General features: G+C 41.0%; 1 protein-coding gene across 1 annotated transcript; it reads right to left on the bottom strand.

The window, feature by feature from the left end:
* Positions 1-2,198: 2,198 nt before the first annotated feature.
* LOC141085953 (defense protein l(2)34Fc-like) lies at positions 2,199-10,706 on the bottom strand. The gene is made up of 6 exons (XM_073571629.1): positions 10,521-10,706; positions 6,618-6,826; positions 5,786-5,919; positions 4,888-4,991; positions 4,607-4,694; positions 2,199-2,441 (listed from the first exon to the last, which is right to left on the bottom strand). Exons 2-6 carry the CDS (start codon positions 6,814-6,816, stop codon positions 2,376-2,378), a joined length of 591 nt encoding a protein of 196 aa, XP_073427730.1. The 5' UTR covers positions 6,817-6,826; positions 10,521-10,706; the 3' UTR covers positions 2,199-2,375.
* Between the last annotated feature and the right edge of the window lie 12,909 nt (positions 10,707-23,615).

Raw genomic sequence — 23,615 nt, 5'->3', positions numbered from 1 at the left:
TGTTTCGCTGAGACCACTGCACCCAGTACTACACTCTGTGGATTATATTTCCAGCTTTTCCAGCGTCTATACCTTATGGACGTGTCCCAGCCTGGCAGATCCTGTATTCCTTCACTAAAACCTCCAGGTCTGGCGACGCCAGGACTCGTGCTTAAAGTTCTCTTTCACTAGGTGCCCCAACTTGCCTGCTAAGAAGAATTACCATGGTATTGATGGAGCATACTAGATTCTGTGAGTCTGCGCTTCCTGCAGACACCCAATACATCCTGACACCTTAGAGAGAATCTTCCTTTGTGAAACTGAACTTAACTAACTAATAAAACAGAAACTAACCTTCTAGTGCCCACTTAGTCCTCTCCACACCATTACAGTTAACCCTGTCAATCTAGAATACATGAGAACTACAGCCTACGTGAGGATTACATGCATAAAGCAAACAGATCACAAAATAAATATATCAAGAGTAGCGATGAGCGAGTATACTGTTGCTCTGGTTTTTCCGAGCATGTCCTATTTTGGCATGCTCGGAGATTTAGTATTCGTCGTCTCATCAGCATGATTTGCGACTTGTAGACAGGTTGAATACATGTGGGAATTCCCTAACAAACAGGCATTCCACATGTGTATTCAAGCTGTCTAGTAGTTGCAAATCATGCAGATGAGACAAAGAAAACGAAATCGCCAAGCACGCCAAAATACTTGAAGGACACCCGAGCATGCTCGGAAAAACCTGAGCAACGAGTATACTCACTCATCACTAATCAAGAGTCTTCAGAGACAGCATTCGACATCTGCTGCACCTTTACACTAAGACAACACTGATAGAACAATGAATTGTAAGGTCACAGGTTCAAGTCCCCTAGTGGGACTAAAAATCAAACTTTAAGATTGTTTTTTTGCCTTTTTTTAATATTAACATACTTCCCCCCCAAAAAAAAAAACCCAAACAAACACCCCCTTCTATTTTCTAATGGATCCTGAAGAATATGGGATAATAACAATTAAAATGCTCACAGGTACGGTAACTCAGAAAAAATTAAGCTCTCCCACAGATTTAACTGTTGGAAAAATAAAAATGTGACGGATCGCAGAGTATCTTTATTCATTTATTGTTTTTATACAGCATGTTCATATAGCTTTGCCAACAAAAAATTTGTTTTATGACTCTTGGTTGATGGCGATGGAAAAAATGAAGAGAAAAAAAATGAAAAATGGATTCAACGGGAAGGAATTAAAGCGTACGATCACATTGAGAAGAAAAATGATTATAGCGCAGGGCTTTGTAGTATAATTGCTTTTCTAAATCACTGTATTAGAGTTTTTGCTGTTAATCCACAGTACGGACCGACCGAAATATGTGCTGTTGGCAGTGTTCTGCGTGTTGCTCCTAGCTATGTGTTCAGAGCAGGATGAAACTCTTTAAGGTCCTATGATGCTCACTCCCGCACTTAAACGGGTTTTCCCACAAACAAAAGTTAATTTTAATCAATGGCTCTTGGAATAATAATAATTTCTACAATTGGATGTGTTTAAATAAAATATTCCTGTGCTGAGATAATCTTATAAATGTGCCCCTGCTGAGTACAGTGTAATGGCTGTGTCTGACCGTACAGGAACATGGTCTGATCACACCACTGCTCCTGGGCAGGGGAGGAAGCAACAGAGAGTATACAGACAGGACAGCACGGGGTCGCAAATAATTATTTCTTTGAAGTAAAACATTGTTTAAAAACAGTCAGTAAAATGTTTTGCCACACATTAAGAATCATCTGCAATCCGGTGCTGTAATGTCTGTATACTCTCTTTTCCTTCCTCCCCTGCCCAGGAGCTGTGGTATGATGAGACCATGTCCCTGTATGGTCAGACACAGCCATTACACAGTACACAGCAGGGCACATTTATAAGATTATCTCAGCACAGGAACATTTTATTTAAATACATCCAATTGTGGAAGTTATAATTATTCCATGATCTATTGATTAAAATGAACTTTTCTTCATAGGAAAGCCCCTTTAAGACACTAGCTTAGCAGCAGAAGCAGGACACTGTTTAGTTTTGTGTGTGGCTTCCCAGCAAAATCCTCTTACAGAGTGAATTAGAAAAATTATCATACAGCAAAGTCCTGCACTATAATCATTTTTCTTTTAAAAGTGGAGAAGCACTTTAAAACAGAAACAATAACTGGACAGAATCTAAAATTAAACTTTAAAGATCATTTATTCATAAGATACTTTCAGTAAACATACAAATGCATAATAGAAATATATGCAGAAAATAATACTTCTGGCTTTCAGTCTTCACAGGGCAAGTGGAACATCCTTATGGCATCTGACGGCAAGCCCTCCATACTGTACATTAGTTTAGGCTTCCACCGGTCAGATGGTGAACAGAGCACAGACCAGTACAGCGCTGCAGAGTACAAGCTGGCCTAATGCAGGCGCCTGAAAGACAAAACATGGAATGTAATAAAATGGCACAACTTTCTAACATATTTCCATTTTGCATATTATTATTATGGCGCCATTTATTCCATGGCACTTTACTTGTGAGGAGGGGTATACATAATAACAAAATTAGAGAAATAATACTGTCTACCAGTCCAGATGACAAACACGTCATCTATATATAGATACCATGCTGTGATCTTTTCTGACCACCACCTATCTTCACCAGGGAACACAACAGTTTCCTCCCACCAGCCCAGGAGGAGATTAGCATAACATGGAGCACATGAGCATCCCATGGCAGTCCCCCTGCGCTGATGGAAGTAATTACTCTCTAAGAGAAAATAGTTGTGAGTAAGAATAAATCTCATGAGATTCAAAACAAAAAGGACATATTTGAGGGCACTTTCTAGGGCGAGATAGGAAACACAAATCTTTCTTTTTCTTTTAGCCTATAGATTTATTTAATCTATAAATATATTGTTTTGACCTCTGAGGTCTAAGGCTTTATATCGATATTTGACCGTTTTAATGTTATGAAATAATAAATGTTATATTTAAGTGGGATTTTCTTTCTGATAAGCTGTGTTTACTAACCTGTCACTCGTTAAGCCTAGTTTTTCAGATCCTCAACAACCTTTTTATCCCCTTCACCCCGAAACCTGTTTTCACCTTCCTGATCAGGACAAGTTTTACAATTCTGACCACTGTCAATTTATGAGGTGATAACTCTGGAACACTTCAATGGATCCCACTGATTCTGAGTTTGTTTACTTGTGACATATTGTACTTCATGATAGTGGTAACATTTCTTTGGTATGACTTGCATTTATTTGTGAATAAATCGGAAATTTGGTGAAAATTTTGAACATTTTTCAATTTTAAAAGGTTTAATTTTTATACCCTTAAATCAGAGAGTGGTGTTACACAATACTTAACAAACACTATTTCCCACATCATGTCTACTTTACATCAGCACAATTTTTGAAAAATATTTTTTTGTTAGGAACTTATAAGGGTTGAAAGTTGATCAACAATTTTTCATTTTTCCCTCAAGATTTGCAAAATCTTTTTTTCAGGGACCACCTCACAATTGAAGTGACTTTGAGGGGCCTATATGACAGAAAATGCCCCAAAGTGACACCAATCTAAAAACTATACCCCTCAAGGTGCTCAAAACCACATTCAAGAAGATTATTAACCCTTCAGGTGCTTCACAGGAAAAAAATTTTGGGGGGGTTTTATTGTACCTTTCCACGTGTGGTAAAATTGGTAAGGCAGCTTTATTCTTCGGGTGAGAACAATTACAGCAATGGAGCTGTGTGATAGCTAGTTTTTTGCAGGACAAAATGACAATTTCATCGGTTTCATTTTTATTTATATTTGTCTTTTTAATTGTGTTTTATTGCACTTTTTGTTCGTTGGAATGATGATAAAACATTGTTCTTTGCCTTTTTTTATTTATTTTTTATAGTGTTCACTGAAGGGGTTAACTAGTGGGACAGTTTTATAGAGCGGGTTGCTACAGACGCGGTGATACCAAATACGTGTACTTTTTTTGTTTATTTTTTTACATAAATAAATGTATTTATTGGAATAATATTTTTTTGTTCTTTGTTTGGGTATTTTTTTTATATATTTTTACACTTTTTAATATTTTTTTTTACTTTTTGACATTGTCCCACCATGGGACATCACTGCACAGTATCAGATCACTGATCTGATGTTCTGCAATGCTTCTGCATCAGATCACAGCCTGACAGGCAGGGAAGGAGGCATCTCAGGTCTTGCTGTGGGCAGGCACTAACACACCACCTTTCCCGAAGGACCCGCAGCCATTTTGCGGCCGGGGGTCTCAATGGAGACCCTCAGGTTGCGTTGTCCTGATGGAAGCGCGCAGGAAGCCCACTGCCTGCGCAGTATCCTCGATATCGCTGTCACTATTGACAGTGGCATCAGAGGGGCTAAGTGCCCGCGATCAGTGCTATGACCGAACGTGGGTGTTGCTGCTGTCTGTCAGCTCTCACATAGTGCGTGAACCCCCACGATCTCGGTGCTATATATGTACTGCTCTTTGCAGGAACGCAGCTCCCGCAGTGCCATACATATATGGCGCATGTTGGGAAGTGGTTAAGTACATAAATATTTTACAGTTCTATTACCAAAAGTTGAGATCCTTCACCAGCAAGTGGGATGATATCACTAACGACATCTGTCCAAAATATGATCTTCTCTTGCACGACTGTAGCCCTTTAAAACATAAGAAAAATAATGTTTACCAGCTTGCATTGTTGAAATTTGCTTCGATAAACTTACGATGGCCAGGATGATTAATGCAATATATGGTGGGGATGTAAATCTTACTAAAGCAGAAAGCACAAGTGGATACCCTGGACTTAAATTTATAGGACACATTCGTATTATCAAAAAAAACCAACATTACCTGAATTGTATATTTGTAGAAGCTTTCTTTGGAGGAAGCCAAATTACTGATATATTTGATTTCAGTGAAGGATTTGTGTGAGCTACTGCCGCCGTGTTTTGGAACTTCATGAAATACAAGCAAATAAAATATAATTAAGATTAATCAGATAATAATTCTAACACATAAATCCATTAAAATGTGAACATGTTTTATATTCTATCGGCACTGTCCCATTGTCCTGGTGCATTGGCTCCTCGTATACTGCTAGACATTGAGTAGAATGGTTATGAGGATAGAAATTGACCGAACCAAGGGTAAGCTGAGCATTTCAATGGTAATCACCCCACAAAAGATATGTCACGGGAAAACATCGCCACCACACCAAGTTAAAAATGTGAAATGGATTTTCACTTTATGTTCAGTGTTTATAGTGTGGAATAGAAAATAAATATATTACAAAGAAAAAACAATCCACAACTAACGGGACACTTAATCTTTGGTTATTTGTTAAGGTGAAGCTCAGACTTAAAGGGGAACTGTCAGGGGCTTCATGCTGCCCAAATTACGTGCAGCATTAAGCGCAGTCAGGCCGCGGCCAGGTATATTATTCTCTGAAACGCTATGCTATTTGAAAAAAAATATACATTAAACTTTTGTGCCACTAATTTAGTGATACATTGTTGCACCTCTGTATTGGAATTTATTAGTGGTTATGTTGCCATTTATAAGTGGCAAAAGACATTAATATATTGCCGCTTTATATAGCTTTATATAGCTGCTCTGAGACTAAAAAAACCCTTGCAAAACCCAAAGGAAACAGCTGAATGATAACATTTTTCTTGCCGTCTCCATAGGAATAAGGAATTCTGTGCACCTGCAATGGAGAGGAGACTTGGTATCCCTAGACTGAACTTACTTCAGGTGTAGAACACAGGGTCTGTGAATCAGTGCCATTGATGAATGTACCCTGGGGGGTATCCCCCCCAGGTGCACGAGCCTGGATCATAAAACCTTTGAAGTCGGTTCCACCAGGTTCTTTGCTAAGAGTGACTACAAAATAAGAAACAAAATGTAAATGCAGTATACACTCAATAATAGTGAGAAATTCAGGAGCTAGCCATCATAAGGAACACTTGAGTACGGACTATGGTGCAGGAATGGAATCATAATCATAAAATTATCCCTGGACTGAATCCTTGCTTGCTATATCTCCTCAATTGGGGGTGGAAGCTGCACGGATGCACGAAGAACACAATTTTTTCCATTAGTTGAGTTCAGATCCAAGAAAAGAGAACTAGACAGAGCATTATTGAGACATGTAAGAAAAATGAGCAATGCAGTTCCTTGTTTGTGTTTCCGCATTTCTTCATTAGCTGCTTTACATTAGCTCAGAAGCTGAAGCAATATCTGTGAAAAGATATTTTGAGGTTCCTGACCTCTGGAACTTTGTCCACAACATCAAGGAACCTATATATTTAATACAGTCATTTCCTGAAACTTCCGATCTTCAGCTCTTCCACCATGAGTTTGTTCATCTGGTGATTACAGAAATGAGCAGCACTGGAGCCTGACGGGTCCACACCATCAGAAATAGTGTCTGATAGCCTGGAGGAACTTATCGATTGTGAAGTCAACAGATAATTAGATAATAAATTAGTTTACAATTTCATTACTGTCAAATATTGATCTCACGTCTCATATCTTCTTACAGTAATTCTAGCTATTTTCTAAATATGTTGATCCATTACCTCTGAATCCTAATGTCCCTGTGTGGTTGACACTAGAAAAGCTGAGACTATATGGAGGGAAGGAAGTCTGAGGATTGGCACGATGGGATGGCATCATTGTTGAGCAAGATGCTTCGACTTTTCCATTTGGAAACCCATCAGAGTACATGGGAAGAAGCACGAGTGACAGTAGGGCAAAGATTCTCACTTGAAGTCCCATCTCAGCAATCCTGTGGATAGAAGTTTAAATTGTAGCACTCTACATATAAAAAGCAGGTTCTTCAATATGTACTCTCATATAATCAATATATAGTCACATATAACCAATATGTACTCATATAACTGATATGTACTCTCATTTAATCATTATGTACTCTATTATATTCAATATGTATTCTAATATAACCAATATGTACTCTCATATAACAAATATGTGCTGTCATATAATCAATAGATACTCTCATATAATCAATATGTTCCCTTATATAATCATTATTTAATCTCATATAACCAATATGTACTTCCACATAATCATTATGTATTCTCATATATTCAATATATACACTCATATAATCAGTATGTACTCTCATAATCAATATGTACTCTCTTATTTATGAATCTGATGTACGTTTGACCCCTTACCGATGTATGATGTATGAGTACATCACATGCCGACTCCTTGACTTTGATACAGGCTCTCACATCAAGTCTGTATCTTTCCCCGCATATGATATTATTTCGCCATCATCTGCCTCTAACAGCTATGAGTAGAGCTGATCTCCAACTGCAGATGTTAACATGTTAAATGTAGCTGTCAATCTCTAACACGCGCCAGCAGGGGGAGCCCCATTCCATACACCTATCAGTGTGCCCTTGACCTGATCGTGGGGTGCCAATGGGTTGCCATGACACCTGGGGGTCTGCTGGCGAGATCGCTGTGTGTGACGGGGCCATTAGCTGGCGTTCACAGGAGACGGTGATTTTCACTATGCTGTACATAGTTTTGCTTGTGCGCAGTGGGATGACTTTTTTTTATCAAAATAGTGTTCACTATGTACCCTATGTTATTTACATGTACTATTATTATTCACATATTTATTGGCTGTAGGGTACATGCTCATTTTGTTTTGTTTTTTTCTTGGGTTTTATCTGTGAAATGGCCATAGCGTGTACTCTTACACTTTGCTCATATACCAGCTTATAGTCCAGCTCATTTCTTTGGTTTTGTTACAAGTGATCAAATGATCGCAAGTTCAAGTACCCTCAGGGGACTATTAAATACAGTGAAGACTGAAAAAAGTGTTTTAAAAAATATGAAAAATAAATATTAAAAAATAAAAGTTCAAATCACTCCCTCCCCCGTTGAAAATTAAGAAATAAAAACAAAAATGAAAATACACATAATTGGCATTTCTACATTTCTAAAAGTTTCATCTATCAAAATATAAAATAAATTAATCTGATTGGTAAACGGTGTAAAGAGACACAAGTCAAAAAACTGCAGAATTGTGGTTATAGCATGACGTAGAAGTTGATGAATTTGAAAACGGATAGATATTAAAAACCGCATATCATTTATTGAGTCTCCTGGATCATTCCACAACAGCCAGGAAGCCATAATATAGGTCATACAGGCAACTTGACAAGCCAGGGGGCTGGGAGTGAAATATGTATGTGCCAGATATTTGGCTGGTCAACAGGAAGAGGAGGGGGCAGGGTAGTATTATAGGGGCAATAAAAGGTTAACAGATTACCTCCTCTTGGATCCAGGGCAGACGGACACTGGCTGCAGCTGCATCCCAGGAACCATGGCCGACATGGAGGCAGTCACAGTTAAATGGGCGAAAGGAAAATCAGGGGAGGTTTGCTGGAAAAGGGGATGACCAGTGAGGGTCACATCGATGCTCCCCTTTTTAAGTAGCTATCCAAATTTAGGAGTGGTGCAGCTAATTCGATCTGGTTTCTTGGAGGGTTTTAGGATTTGATTTTCAGGCCCCAGCTTTTAGGCCTGGTAATTTAATATCAGCAAAGGAATATACAGAAGTAGTGAAAGAAAAACTAGCCAAGAAAATGGAACTTGGGCACATGGTAAGTCCATTTCTGGACCCCACATGGCCCAATTTGAAGGTGTCTCCTTTGATCGTGGTTAAAAAAGTAGAAGCGTAATAAGTTTAGGAAGATTCATCATTTGTCGTATCTAGCCTGTGTGTTGGCTAACTACGGGATTGATCCGGGACTGTCCTCCATATCATATGTGTCATTTTATAAGGCAGTGGATTTAGTGGGGTCGAATGGGTATGGCAGTTTGATGGTGAAGTCAGACATCGAAGCAGTATTTTGCATGCTTCCTGTGAACCCTGACAGTTTTCACTTGTTGGGTTGTACGTGGGATGGAGAGTTTTATGTACATTGTTATTTACCAGTGGGTTGTTCTATTTCTTTTTCATATTTCGAGGCCTTTAGTTCATTAGTTTATTTGTTGAGTGGTTGGTACAGAATGTGTCAAAAATTCCATTTATGATTCATTACTATTTCGATTTTTTCTGTGTAGGCCATTCTGGTTTTGAGTTTTGTTTGGTCTTGTTGCTCAAGTTGAAAAGGGTAGCTTTAGCATTTGGGATTTCATTGTCCCCATTCACTTGCAATGGAATGTAGATTTCCATTGGACAAGCTGGTGGATTTGAATTTGGCAGTGGCTGCGCTAATGCAGGCTAAGAAAGTGTGCTTATGGTTGGTTCAGTCTTTATTGGGTAAGCTTAATTTTGCATATCATATTATGCCTATGAGCCAAGTTTTTGTAGGCGTTTAGCAGCCACTGCAGCAGGAATGAAATTTCTGATGCCCACACTTCTGCTTTAGGTCCTGTTTCAGGTAAATCACTATTTGATTTTCTTTAGACAATTCAGCCACTGCTATTTATCAATAAGCATTAATATGTATTATTTACATTTTGGGCACTCTAACTACAATTTTGCATATATAACCAGTGATTTTCACTCCAGCATGTGACTGTATGGCCATTACACATGTAGACATAATAAATATACATATATATACAGCTCTGGAAAAAATTGAGAGACCACCACATCAAATCCCTGCCATGGGCAGCCCATTCTCCAGACCTGAGCCCCATTGAAAACCTCTGGAATGTAATCAAGATGATGATGGATAGTCACAAGCCATCAAACAAAGAAGAACTGCTTAAATTTTTGCGCCAGAAGCAGTGTGAAAGACTGGTGGAAAGCATGCCAAGACGCATGAAAGCTGTGATTAAAAATCATGGTTATTCCACAAAATATTGATTTCCGAACTCTTCCTGAGTTAAAACATTGGTATTGTTGTTTTTAAATGTTTATGAACGTGTTTTCTTTGCATTATTTGAGGTCTGAAAGCACTGTTTGTTTGTTTTTTATTTTGACCATTTCTCCTTTTCAGTAAAAAAAAAATTATTGCTTGGAAATTCGGAGACATGTTGCCAGAAATTTGTAGACTAAAAGAACACTTTACATTTTACTCAAAAATATACCTATAAAGAGAAAAATCAGACAAACTGAACATTTGGAAGTGGTCTCTTAATTTTTGCCAGAGCTATATATATATTGTAAGGCTAGCGCTCACTGTTTGTGTTGGCAGACACTCACTTGGCTGCAATTTTGAGGTAGACAGGCACGGTTTTGCACGTAAAACAGTCATAGGTGGTTTATTGTGCCATCATAAACCACACCGTAAGCCATGTTATACTTCACAGGCTTACACATAGTCCATCACATTTCATAACATACGGCTTTAACACGCTGTCACTAAACATGCTGGACCTCCTCACTGTCCAGTTACCGTGGGCGACCGCATACCGTACAGTTCATTAATGTCCATGGAACACAACGGGCACCAACAGTCATATCCCCATGTCCGGGGTTAACTTACGGGAGCTCCTGCTCCAGATGCTGACTCCTGTCAGTAATCTCTCCCAGGGAAGCTGCCGAACTGGGATCACCGTCACGGACAACGCCTTGCTCACCAGGCCAGCTGACAGTCCAGATCCACAGATGGACGGTGGCTCCCCCAATGCAGTGCCGACACTGACTCTGCAAACACGTGGCCACTCTGGGTGCTATTCAGGATGTCTGTCCCCTCCAGGTACTGTCCAACACCCAGGCCTCACCGGGTGCTATTCAGGATTCAAATCCTACTCCCCAGATCTCCCAACACTGACCCTCCAGGACCTTGCACCCTGAACCATTCAGGTACACACTCTCTCTCCATGTGACCCACCTCAGGCACATTATATGGTACATAACCACGCCCACAGCTGAGGTAAAGATCACATGGTCATGACCTCACTGCAGGTCCTTTTAACACACCCAGCCACACACACACACAGGCTTTACTTTGGGCGTTCAGACACATGCCCCTGGGTGGGTTTGTAGGTGACTGGTCTCACCCATCTCACCAAGTCACCTGGAAGCTTCTCTAATACACAGCAACAAACCCTCAGCAGTATATCTCTGCTGATCAATACACGTTCCAGCTTCCATCACAAGACCACCCATCCTTGTGATACATATCAGCCATTTACAACACTGCCGCTCACCATTTCCCCATCACAATAAAGGAATCGCTTGCATGCATGTCCTGGGAAGCCCATACAGCACCCCCTAGCTGTCACAGGGGTCACTGCATCACTATATATATATATATATATATTATATATATATACAGTGGGGAAAAAAAGTATTTAGTCAGTCAGCAATAGTGCAAGTTCCACCACTTAAAAAGATGAGAGGCGTCTGTAATTTACATCATAGGTAGACCTCAACTATGGGAGACAAACTGAGAAAAAAAAATCCAGAAAATCACATTGTCTGTTTTTTTTTCATTTTATTTGCATATTATGGTGGAAAATAAGTATTTGGTCAGAAACAAAATTTCATCTCAATACTTTGTGATATATCCTTTGTTGGCAATGACAGAGGTCAAACGTTTTCTGTAAGTCTTCACAAGGTTGCCACACATTGTTGTTGGTATGTTGGCCCATTCCTCCATGCAGATCTCCTCTAGAGCAGTGATGTTTTTGGCTTTTCGCTTGGCAACACGGACTTTCAACTCCCTCCAAAGGTTTTCTATAGGGTTGAGATCTGGAGACTGGCTAGGCCACTCCAGGACCTTGAAATGCTTCTTACGAAGCCACTCCTTCGTTGCCCTGGCGGGGGGCTTTGGATCATTGTCATGTTGAAAGACCCAGCCACGTTTCATCTTCAATGCCCTTGCTGATGGAAGGAGGTTTGCACTCAAAATCTCACGATACATGGCCCCATTCATTCTTTTATGTACCCGGATCAGTCGTCCTGGCCCCTTTGCAGAGAAACAGCCCCAAAGCATGATGTTTCCACCACCATGCTTTACAGTAGGTATGGTGTTTGATGGATGCAACTCAGTATTCTTTTTCCTCCAAACACGACAAGTTGTGTTTCTACCAAACAGTTCCAGTTTGGTTTCATCAGACCATAGGACATTCTCCCAAAACTCCTCTGGATCATCCAAATGCTCTCTAGCAAACTTCAGACGGGCCCTGACATGTACAGGCTTAAGCAGTGGGACACGTCTGGCACTGCAGGATCTGAGTCCATGGTGGCGTATTGTGTTACTTATGGTAGGCCTTGTTACATTGGTCCCAGCTCTCTGCAGTTCATTCACTAGGTCCCCCCGCGTGGTTCTGGGATTTTTGCTCACCGTTCTTGTGATCATTCTGACCCCACGGGGTGGGATTTTGCGTGGAGCACCAGATCGAGGGAGATTATCAGTGGTCTTGTATGTCTTCCATTTTCTAATTATTGCTCCCACAGTTGATTTCTTCACTCCAAGCTGGTTGGCTATTGCAGATTCAGTCTTCCCAGCCTGGTGCAGGGCTACAATTTTGTTTCTGGTGTCCTTTGACAGCTCTTTGGTCTTCACCATAGTGGAGTTTGGAGTCAGACTGTGTGAGGGTGTGCACAGGTGTCTTTTTATACTGATAACAAGTTTAAACAGGTGCCATTACTACAGGTAATGAGTGGAGGAAAGAGGAGACTCTTAAAGAAGAAGTTACAGGTCTGTGTGAGCCAGAAATCTTGATTGCTTGTTTCTGACCAAATACTTATTTTCCACCATAATATGCAAATAAAATGAAAAAAAAACAGACAATGTGATTTTCTGGATTTTTTTTTCTCAGTTTGTCTCCCATAGTTGAGGTCTACCTATGATGTAAATTACAGACGCCTCTCATCTTTTTAAGTGGTGGAACTTGCACTATTGCTGACTGACTAAATACTTTTTTTCCCCACTGTATATATATATATATATATATATATATACTGCTCAAAGAAATAAAGGGAACACAAACAGCCTGTTGCAAATGGAATAATGTTCCCTTTATTTTTTTGAGCAGTATATATATATATATATATATATATATATATACACACAAGTGCTTCTCACAAAATTAGAATATCATCAGAAAGTTAATTTATTTCAGTTCTTCAGTACAAAAAGTGAAACTCATATATTATATAGAATCATTACAAACAGAGCAATCTATTTCACTGGTTAATTTCTGTTCATGTTGATGATTATGGCTTACAGTCGATGAAAACCCAAAAGTCATTATCTCAGTAAATTAGAATAATTAACAAAAAACACCTGGAAAGGCTTCCTAAACATTTAGATGGGTCCATTATCCTGTTTCAGTAGGCTCCACAATCATGGGGAAGACTTCTGATTTGACAGATGTCCAGAAAGCAGTCATTGACACTTTCCACAAGGAGGGCAAGCCACAAAAGGTCATTGCTAAAGAAGCTGGCTGTTCACAGAGTGCTGTATCCAAGCATGTACCTAACTGGTTTCCTTTGCACGTCCAACTTTTTATATGTTATTTTTATGGTTAAGTGTACTGTATGTGCCTATTCTACTGCATTTAACTGCACACCAACTTTTGCTTTCACTAAAGATTTTTTGTCTTATCTGTATTTGTGTACACCATCAATTGATCTTACATTGGATTCCCCTGTTTTGGTTTTCTAGTTACAGTGGGGAGAATAATAATTTGATACAATTCCAATTTTGCCAGTTTTCCCATCGACAAAGAATGGAGAGGTTTGTAATTTTTATTGTAGGTACACTTCAACTGTGAGAGACAAAATCTAAGAAAGAAAATCCAGAAAATCACATTGTATAACTTTTACATAATTAATTAGTATTTTATTGCATGAAATAATTATTTGATACAATATAAACACAGAACCTAATATTTTGTACAGAAACCTTTGTTTACAATTACAGAGGTCTCACGTTTCCTGTAGTTTTTGACCAAGTTTGCACACACTACCGCAAGGAATTTGGCCCAGTCCTCCATACAGATCTTTCAGGTTTCGGGGCTGTCACTGGGCAACATTGAGTTCTGTTCCCTCTAAAGATTTTCTATTGGGTTCAGGTCTGAAGACTCGCTAGGCCACTCCAGTACCCTAAAATGCTTGTTACAGAGCCACTCCTTAGTTGTCCTGGCTGTGGGTTTTGGGTCATTGTCATGCTGGAAGACTCAGCCACGACTCATCTTCAATGCTCCTACTGAGGGAAGGAGGTTGTTGGCCAAAATCTCATGATACATGACCCCATCCATCCATCCTTCAATACGGTGTAGTCCTCCTGTCCCCTTTGCAGAAAAGCTCCTCCTAATTATGATGTTTCCCCCACCATGCTCCACAGTTGGAAGGCATTCTTGGGGTTGTACTCATCCTTCTTCTTCCTACAAACACAGCGAGTGGAGTTCATACCAAAAAGTTCTATTTTTGTCTTATCTGACCACATGACCTTCTCCCATGGTTCCACTGGATCATCCAGATGATCATAGGCGAACTTCAAACGGGCCTGGACATTTGCTGGTGTGAGCAGAAACCTTACGTGCCCTGCAGGATTTTAATACATGATGGTGTAGTGTGTTATCAACGGTAATGTACTGTATGAGACTGTGGTCCCAGCTCTCTTCAGGTCATTGACCAGGTCCTCTCATGTAATTCTAGGCTGATTCCTGACCTTTCTCAGAATCATCCTTACCCCATGAGGCGAGATCTTGCATGGAGCCCCAGACCAAAGAAGATTGACAGTCATCTTGTGTTTCTTCCTTTTTCTAATAATTGTGCCAACTGATGTTGCCTTCCCACCAAGCTGCTTGCCTATTGTACTGTAGCCCATCCCAGCCTTGTGCAGGTCTACAATTTTGTCCCTGGTGTCCTTAGACAGCTCTTTGTTCTTGGCCATGGTGGAGAGGTTAGAGTGTGATTGATTGTGTAATAATGGGTAATGGGTTCAAACATGTGCAATTAATACAGGTAAAGTGCAGAGTAGGAGGGCTTCTTAAAGAAAACTAACAGGTCTGTGAAAGCCAGAATTCTTATTGGTTGGTCGGTGATCAAATGCTTATTTCATCCAATAAAATGCAATTTAATTATTTAAAAATAATACAATGTGATTTTCGTTTTTTTATTTTTAGATTCTGCCTCTCACAGTTGAAGTGTACCTGCGAAAAAAATTACACACCTCTCCATTCTTTGTAGGTGGGGAAACTTGCAAAATCGGCAGTAATAGTATCAAATTCTTATTTTTATCACTGTAACTACCAATTGGTCCAATCATTCTGCCTCTGGACACATGTATACACATATAGATTCTGCTTGTTCTTTTTTTTAAAAATATGAAAACATAGTATGCTAACATAGATCAAAAGCCCAAATAGCATACAAACATAGGGAGCGATTCATTAAGACTAGAGTAGCGCACACCGTTCGTAATGAAGCGCTTACTGGAATACACTGACTTGATTCATTAAGTATCTACTTGGCAGGCGAGGTTCAGTGTGGCTAAATGTAAAGAAATGCATCTCGGGACTAAAAACATAGTGGCACTATATGTTTTAGGCAGAGTAAAAGTAGGAGAGTCACTCGTAGAGAAGGATCTTGGTGTACTTGTAAATCACAGACAAAATAACAGCATGTCATGTCAATCAGCAGCTTCCAGGATCCGTGGGATATTGTGGCATGGACTCACTGGACAGGGACGTAATACTACCACTGTACAAAGCGTTAGTGTGACCTCATCTGTAATATACAGTTCAGTTCTGGGCAGCGATCCATAGAAAGATTGCCTTGGATTTAGAAAAAGTACAAAGAAAAGCCACAAAATGGATAAGTGACTTGAAGTATCACAGAAGGAAAGATTAATGGAATTACATTTATTTAGTCTTGAGAAGAGATGTCTAATGTGAAACATGAATAACTTATACAAGTACATTAATGGCCCACACAAAAACTATGGTCCAAAGCTGCTTCATGTAAACCACCCTCAAAAGACACAGTGGTACTCCCTCTATCTGAAGAAAGAAAGGTTCAATCCCCAGAGAAGACATGACTTCTTTACTGTTAAAACTGTTAATCAGAAGAATAGTCTACTGCAGAAGCAGATCACAATGGGAACAGTTGATAGTTTAAAAAAGGCTTAGATCCTTTTTAGATAAAAAAAACCCCCAATAAATCTTATGTAAGTATGTAAAATTCTTGTTCTGAATGTTGATCGACAGTCAGGATCAGGATGGAAAACCTAACTCTTTAGGTCAGACTGGAGCATGCATTATGGATGTATCTCTAAACCTCATTTCCTTCATCCGTTCCCATCCCTTGATTGAAGTTGATGAACATGTCACTGTTTTCAGTTATACTATGTAACTATATCTAACATGCAATGTGACAGTAGGAAGCTGTTTTATGGCAATAACCAGACTCGGACCGGCCCACAGGAGAACAGAAAAATCCTCCGGTGGGCCCCCATGTAGGAATGGGCTCTCCACTCCACCTATATGAGAAGTAGACGGCACAATACATTTGTTTCACTATGTACAGAAAAGGGCATCATCTCAACATTCATCTAACCAACTACCCCACTTATAATTATATTGAAGCATAGGTAAACTTGTGAATGAGGGTAATGTGATATTTACATGTAGCTGAACAGTGGGCCACCAGAGTCAATGTTACTGGTGGACCTTGGCACCCCAGTCCGGCACTGGCAGTAACAGACCCCTTTACATGGTGGGCTGGTTCCACATCTTGTCCACACATGAGCATACATAGTCACTATCATTCCTTAACAATATTATCACATTCATGACCTAATACTTTATAAAGCCACATGCATCCTTGCGCCAATGATGGAAGTTACTCACCTCCCGGAGCTCAGCGTATAAATCCTTTACTTGCACTGGTTGCACATTCAATTTTGGCAAGTTCCCATCTGCTTTTCTCCACCCTCTAGAAAACCTCAGCTCTTTCCCAAGAAACCTTTTCGATAACTTCCTAACATTATGAAATCCAGACACGTGGTAAGTACAAAGCAGAAAACAATGTGCAATAAACCTCGCACCTCAATATTAATCACCGAGTACGGACATGTCATAACTAATAAAGATTTAATTTGTGAACTGCTGTGTAAAAACATGTAATGTCCCTTTCCACAAGCATCTGATCCAGGCCATTAATTGAATGCCTATCGGCTACGTACAAGCTGGTTGGCGGTTGTTTACTGGCCTGTTCAGACTGTCTGACAAACATTCATCAATCCGATAACATTGTGTGTGCAGAGATTATCATGCTATCAACAGAACATCTACTGTTTATACAAAGCTACGTGCTGCCGATAAGGGCTTGTTCACACCACTGTGTTTTCAATCCAAGTGCTGTCCATAAAAACATGTTATTCAATGAGACAGTGCAGATGAGCGATTTTTTCAATGACCGAATCTGCGTGTGAAAAATCGCAACATGCACTAGCTCCTTCTGTAAGTCGGAAGAGACCCCAGTCAGATAAATCAGATGCCATGCAGTAACGCTTACGTTTTTACAGATACATTGTAATCCTGTAACATAGGAAACTGTAAATGGTCCTGTATATAAAAAAAAAAACGGATTGTCTACGGATGACAAGTGAGACAATATTCGTCTGAGTTTTCTGGTTGGAACTCTGCTGATATTTTATAGGCCCATGTGATGGGATAATTTTTAGGCAAAGCAATAATTGCGGAGCGAGCATTCGTAAGAACACTCGTTCCTGACTAATAGCCCATCTAAAGAGTGCGCAATCACTCGGCGAACCAGCAAACCAGTCTTACTTCAGGATGGTGATTTTTAATTCTAATGTTTTTATTGAAGATTTTTCAAATATTTACCAGGGAGGAAAAAGAAGGGAAAGTTTGGGGAAACACAGAAAAAGAAAGGGAAGAAATATTAAATCAGGGGAATAGGAAAAAAGGGGTCGGGAGTAGGAGGGAGTGAAGGAAAGTAATCAAATTTTAATTGGGAAGGAAAAGGGAGTGAAGTGATATGAGAGTAAAGGGAAAAAACAACAAGTATTCATTGTCCTAAACCATATATACAAGTCACTTTTTAACATGTACAAGAACAATATAGTAAAAATACAGTAATATCTCATAATAAAAATGTGGTTTGAACAGTTTAAAGGGAATCTGTCACCCCTTTTTTGAGATGTCATATAATGATATCAGTCAATTGTGTGTCACATAAAGATTCTCTTAGTACTTTTGCTTCCCCCTGACCCCGCACCTTTCATGCATAAATACCTTTTTCATATCGGTTCAGATGTATGTAAACTGCCGCTGTCCGGTCCGATGGGCGGGGCTTATTCAACTGCTCCCCCCCTCCTTGTCTTGCTCTACACAAGAAGAAATGCGTACAGCAAGACAGGGAGGGGAGGAGCAGGTAAATAAGCCCCGCCCAGCGGACCGGACAGCGGCAGTTTACATACATCTGAACCGATATAAAAAAGGAATTTATGCATGAAAGGTGCGGGGTCAGGGGGAAGCAAAAGTACTAAGAGAATCCTTTTTTTATTGATAGATTGGGTGATTCTGAACGCGGCGATACCAAATATGTGTATGTCTGATTTTTTTAACTGTTTTATTTTGAATGGGGTGATTTGAACTTTATATATATACTACCAACAGGTGGCGCTATAGAGTTCAAGTCCTCTTTCTCTTTCTGAAGAGGCAATTTGCATATTATATGTTTTTTATATTTTTAAAAACATTTTTTTTTTTACTTGTGGCATGCTTCAATACTTTCCATGGGAGACTAGAAGCTGCCACAACCTGGTCTGCTCTGCTGCATAGAGGTGATGATCAAATCACCTCTATGTAGTAGAATTGCAAGCTGACAATGACAACCATAGAGGTCTCCAGGAGACCTCTGGTTGTCATGCCAACGAACCAGTGACCCGCAATCACATGTCGGGGGTCACCGGTGGGCAGATTTCCGGCCCGATGGCCAGAAGCACGAGTTAAATACCGCTGTCAGCATTTGACAGTGGCATTTAATGGGTTAATAGCCACGGGTGTATCGCGACTCCACCAGCGGCTATTCCGGGCACATGTCAGCTGTTCAAAACAGCTGACTTGTCCTGGGAACAATGTGGGCTCACTGCCAGAGCCTACATCAAAGGGAGGGAGTCCGACATCGGCGTGAATTTACGTCCAATGTCGGAAAGGGGATAAAGGTGGGTTAGTTTTAACATTGAGAGATAGAATATCAGAAATAAAATCCAGAAAATCACATTGTATAAATTTTATAAATGTATTTGCATTTTGCAGTGAGAAATAAGTATTTGATCCCTCTGGCAAACAAGACTTAATACTTGGTGGCAAAACCCTTGCTGGCAAGCACAGCAGTCAGACATTTTTTGTAGTTGATGATGAGGTTTCGCACATGTCAGGACTGGAATTTTTGTCCACTCCTCTTTGCAGATCATCTCTAAATCATAAAGATTTTGAGGCTGTCGCTTGGCAACTCAGAGCTTCAACTCCCTCCATAAGTTTTCTATGGGATTAAGGTCTGGAAACTTGCTAGGCCACTCAGTGACCTACATGTGCTTCTTCTTAACCCACTCCATTGCTGCCTTGGCTGTATGTTTTGGGTCATTGTCTTGTTGGAAGACCCAGCCACAACCCATTTTTAATGTCTTGGCTGAGAGATGTCACTCAGGATTTACGGTACACGGAACCATCTATTCTCCCATTGATGTGGTGAAGTAGTCCTGTGCCCTTAGCAGAGATGCTTGACAGTGAGGACGATGTTCTTTGGGTCATGTGGAGCATTTCTCTACCTCCAAACACGACGATTTGAGTTAATGACAAAGACCTCAATTTTTGTCTCATCTGACCACAGCACCTTCTCCCAATCACTCACAGAATAATCCAGGTGTTCATTGGCAAACTTCATATGGGCCTGCACATGTGCCTTCTTGAGCAGGTGGACCTTGTGGGCACTGCAGGATTTTAAACCTTTATGGTGTAATGTGTTACCAATGGTTTTCTTGGTGACTGTGGTCCCAGCTGCCTTGAAATCATTAACAAAAATCCCCCTGTGTAATTTTAGGCTGATCTCTCACCTTCCTCATGATCAAGGCTACCCCATGAGGTAAGATTTTACATGGTGCCCCAGATCGATGTTGATTGATGGTCATTTTGTATTTCTTCCATTTTCTTACTATTGCACCAACAGTTGTTTCTTTCTCACCCAGAATCTTACTAATGGTTTTGTAGCCCATTCCAGCTTTGTGCAAGTCTATGAACTTGTCCCTGACATCCTTAGAAAGCTCTTTGGTCTTGCCCATGTTGTAGAGGTTAGAGTCTGACTCATTAATTGAGTCTGTGGACAGGAGTCTTTTATGAAGGTGACAGCTGTCTTTAATGCAGGAAACGAGTTGATTAGGAGTGTCTAACTGGTCTGGAGGGATCAAATACTTATTTCTCACCGCAAAATGCAAATACATTTATATATTTTATACAATGTGATCTTCTGGATTTTATTTTTGATATTCCATTTCTCAATGTTAAAATTAACCTTCCCTTAAAATTATAGACTGTTCCTGTCTTTGTCAGTGGGCAAACTTACAAAATCAGCAATGGATCAAATACTGCATGGGTACATTTGATTTTTTTATTGTTTTATTTTGAATTAGATTGTGAGCCCCATCGGGGACAGTGATGATAATGTGTGCACACTGTAAAGCACTGCGGAATATGTTAGCGCTTTATAAAAATAAAGATTATTATTATTATTATTAATGGGGTGAAAGGCGGGTGATTTGAACTTTTAAATTTTTGTATTTTTTAAAATATTTTTTAAAACTTTTTTTTAACTTTTTGCATGCTTCAATAGTCTCCATGGGATTCTAGAAGCTGCAGTTGTCTGATCGTCTCTGCTACACACAGGTGATGATCAGATCGCCTGTGTGTAGCAGAAATGCTCATTTGCTATAAGCGCCGATCACCGAGCAGCGTTCATAGCAATCCGGCTATGACAACTATAGAGGTCTGCTGGAGACCTCTGGTTGTCATGTCAACCCATCAGTGACCCACGATCACATGACAGGGTCACCAATGGGAGGGATTTCGGACACGATTCTTGTAAGCGCGAGCTAAATGCCACTGTGAGACATTGACAGCGGCATTTAACAGGTTAACAGCAATTCCACCTGCAGCTGTTAGCTGACATGTGCTGGGAAAGATGTGGGCTCAGCGCCTGAGCCCACATCTAAAGAGAGGGATTCCGACGTGGGCATACTATTACGCCCAATGTCGAAAAGGGTTTAAGAAAAAGGTGCACAGTATATCTGTGCCTGGTGTGTTACTGTGAGGAGGTTGGGGCTTAAATAGAAGAGGTAACTCTGTCTTATTACTTTCTATCATCAGAAGAACTGGACGAAATGTGACACCCCAGAGTCTGGTTGTCACAGTGATATTGCCTCCCTCTAAGAGGTGAAGTCATGCTTGGAGGCAGAAAGGGACCCCCATGCCAGGTAACATATATTAAATCACAATTCCTGCTGCAGGTCAGAAAAGGGAGCTGCCTTATAAATTCTGGCCAGCAGAGGGGGTTGGTGAGTCAGCTAGAAGTGAGCTGAGGGAGTTGTCATGGAAACGAGAGCAGCTGAGAGAAAAAGGACAAGACAGTTAAACGTGAGGTAAAAAGATCTTTCTGGAAGATCCAGTCAGTTAGAGATGGAGAGCTGATCTGACAAGAGGGAAAGGACAAGAGCAGAGACGGAGAGGCTCTGGGGAGGCTAAAAAACTGCATATAGCAGACCCCAGAGCGAAACACTAATAGAGAGAAAAGGGACGTCAGAGCCCTGGGTGGTCAGGAGCTGTATGTCCCGACCGCTGAATCTGAAAGTACAGGGTATTGTAAATTCCTGTGCGACCTTGAGCACCTGAGGGCATGGCAGCAGATAAGGAGCCTGGGGCTGACGGTGAAAAGGACGGTACCCGTGGAATAGGCTCATGCTGACAGCCATACAGGTTAGTGAAATCATCACGCAATTGAGGGTCGCAGCATAGTTATAAAGAGCGGAGACTCACACACAAAGCGCAGAAGGAAGGTCCAAAATCCCCACCTGGAAAGGTGGATCCCCTGAATAACTCCAGGTGAGCCGAATTCATTCCATCACCTGTTGTGGTACTCCGGATTGCAACCAATTACCAGTAAAAGGTAAAGAAACTGCACCTCTCTGTGTCCTCCTCTCATTTCTCTACACCCCAATGTTCACAGCCATTTTGACTATCAATCAAACATCTTTGCCCTGGGACTATTGCTCTAACTGTGGAGAGCTTTTTTCACCTCAGCTGCCTCCCAGTCTCAGGGGAACAACACCGCAGCGCTGGTCGCCACTAACCAGAATACCACAGGCGGCGTCATGTATTTAATCATCTAACAACTTCACAAACAACTTTCCCCCCTATTTTATTATTTAATGGCGCCCCAGGGAAACGGACCGGGTCACCGCCGCCGTGACACCGTCCCCCATTGAAGTCAACGGGCTCGGTACCGAGTACCCCACGGCCCTGCACTCCGCGCGCTCTTGCGCGCTCCCTGCGCCGCGCGCTTGCGTGCCAGGGCGCTCCAACTGGCGTCTCGAACAGGATTTAGCGAGCCTAGCAAAGCTAGGTAAAGGAGCCTGGCAAAGCTGGGTACTGTGTGCCACAGACTTCATTAAATTGAGTGCTAAATACTTTAATGAGCTTTCAAATAACCGCCATAACTGCATCACACAGTGCGTGCGAGCAGAGAGGGGCGTGCGAGCAGAGAGGGGCGTGCCAGTGAAGCTGGAGCTGCACTCTATTGTGATCAAGTGAAAAAGCAGGAAGAAAAAGCTCAACGGGGGTGAAGATTCAGCGGCGGTCGCAGCCGCAGCCTCCATAATGCCGCTATCGATGCCATATATACCAGGAGCAGCCTGGTTACCTCAGTACTCAGGGGAGTCGCACACCCTGAGCGATTTTAAAGAAAGACTATGTAGTTTGTTCAAAGTGTACCCCCTGTCAGAAAGCCAAAAAGTCAGTATCCTCACTGGCCATTTAACTGGTGCGGCCCAGAGGGAAGTAAAGTCCTGGCCGGACACTGATAAAGGAACTGTCAAACAAATCTTGGCCAGACTGAAGAACTCTTTTGATACCCGCGCTGCAACAGAGATAAAAATGAGATTCTTTGGGTGCAAAAAGATAGTGTAGGACAGTATACGGGACTATGCCCTTAATCTTCAGGAGGCACTATGGGCCGTAAAGCAGGTTGACCCTGAGAGCGTGCAAGATGAAGATAGATTACTAACAGAGCAGTTCATAGAGGGACTCCAGTCTATCAACCAAAGGTGTGTGCATAATGGCCTTACAAAATCCTGAATTGGACTTTGTACACTTTAAGGATAGAGCCATACGGGTGCTACCTGAACCGAATCCTAGCAGCACAGAGCCCTCTAAGCATCCTGCAATTGCATGCCAGCAGGAGACAGCATCCTTTCCAAAGACCTCTATTGAGACTAACAAGCCGTCCCAAGATGATGATTCTGCTGCAGACTTACGTCTCCAAGTGAAGGAACTAACCAAAAGTGTGGCTGCACTCACAAAAACTGTGCAGTCCCTGCAAGTGACTC

Source organism: Dendrobates tinctorius, unplaced genomic scaffold (assembly GCF_039654945.1).
Source record: "Dendrobates tinctorius isolate UK_male_01 unplaced genomic scaffold, ASM3965494v1 ptg000029l, whole genome shotgun sequence".
In the NCBI taxonomy this organism is placed as follows: domain Eukaryota; kingdom Metazoa; phylum Chordata; class Amphibia; order Anura; family Dendrobatidae; genus Dendrobates; species Dendrobates tinctorius.
Note: the sequence above shows the minus strand (reverse complement) of the source record. Positions and strands in the feature narration are given on the sequence as shown.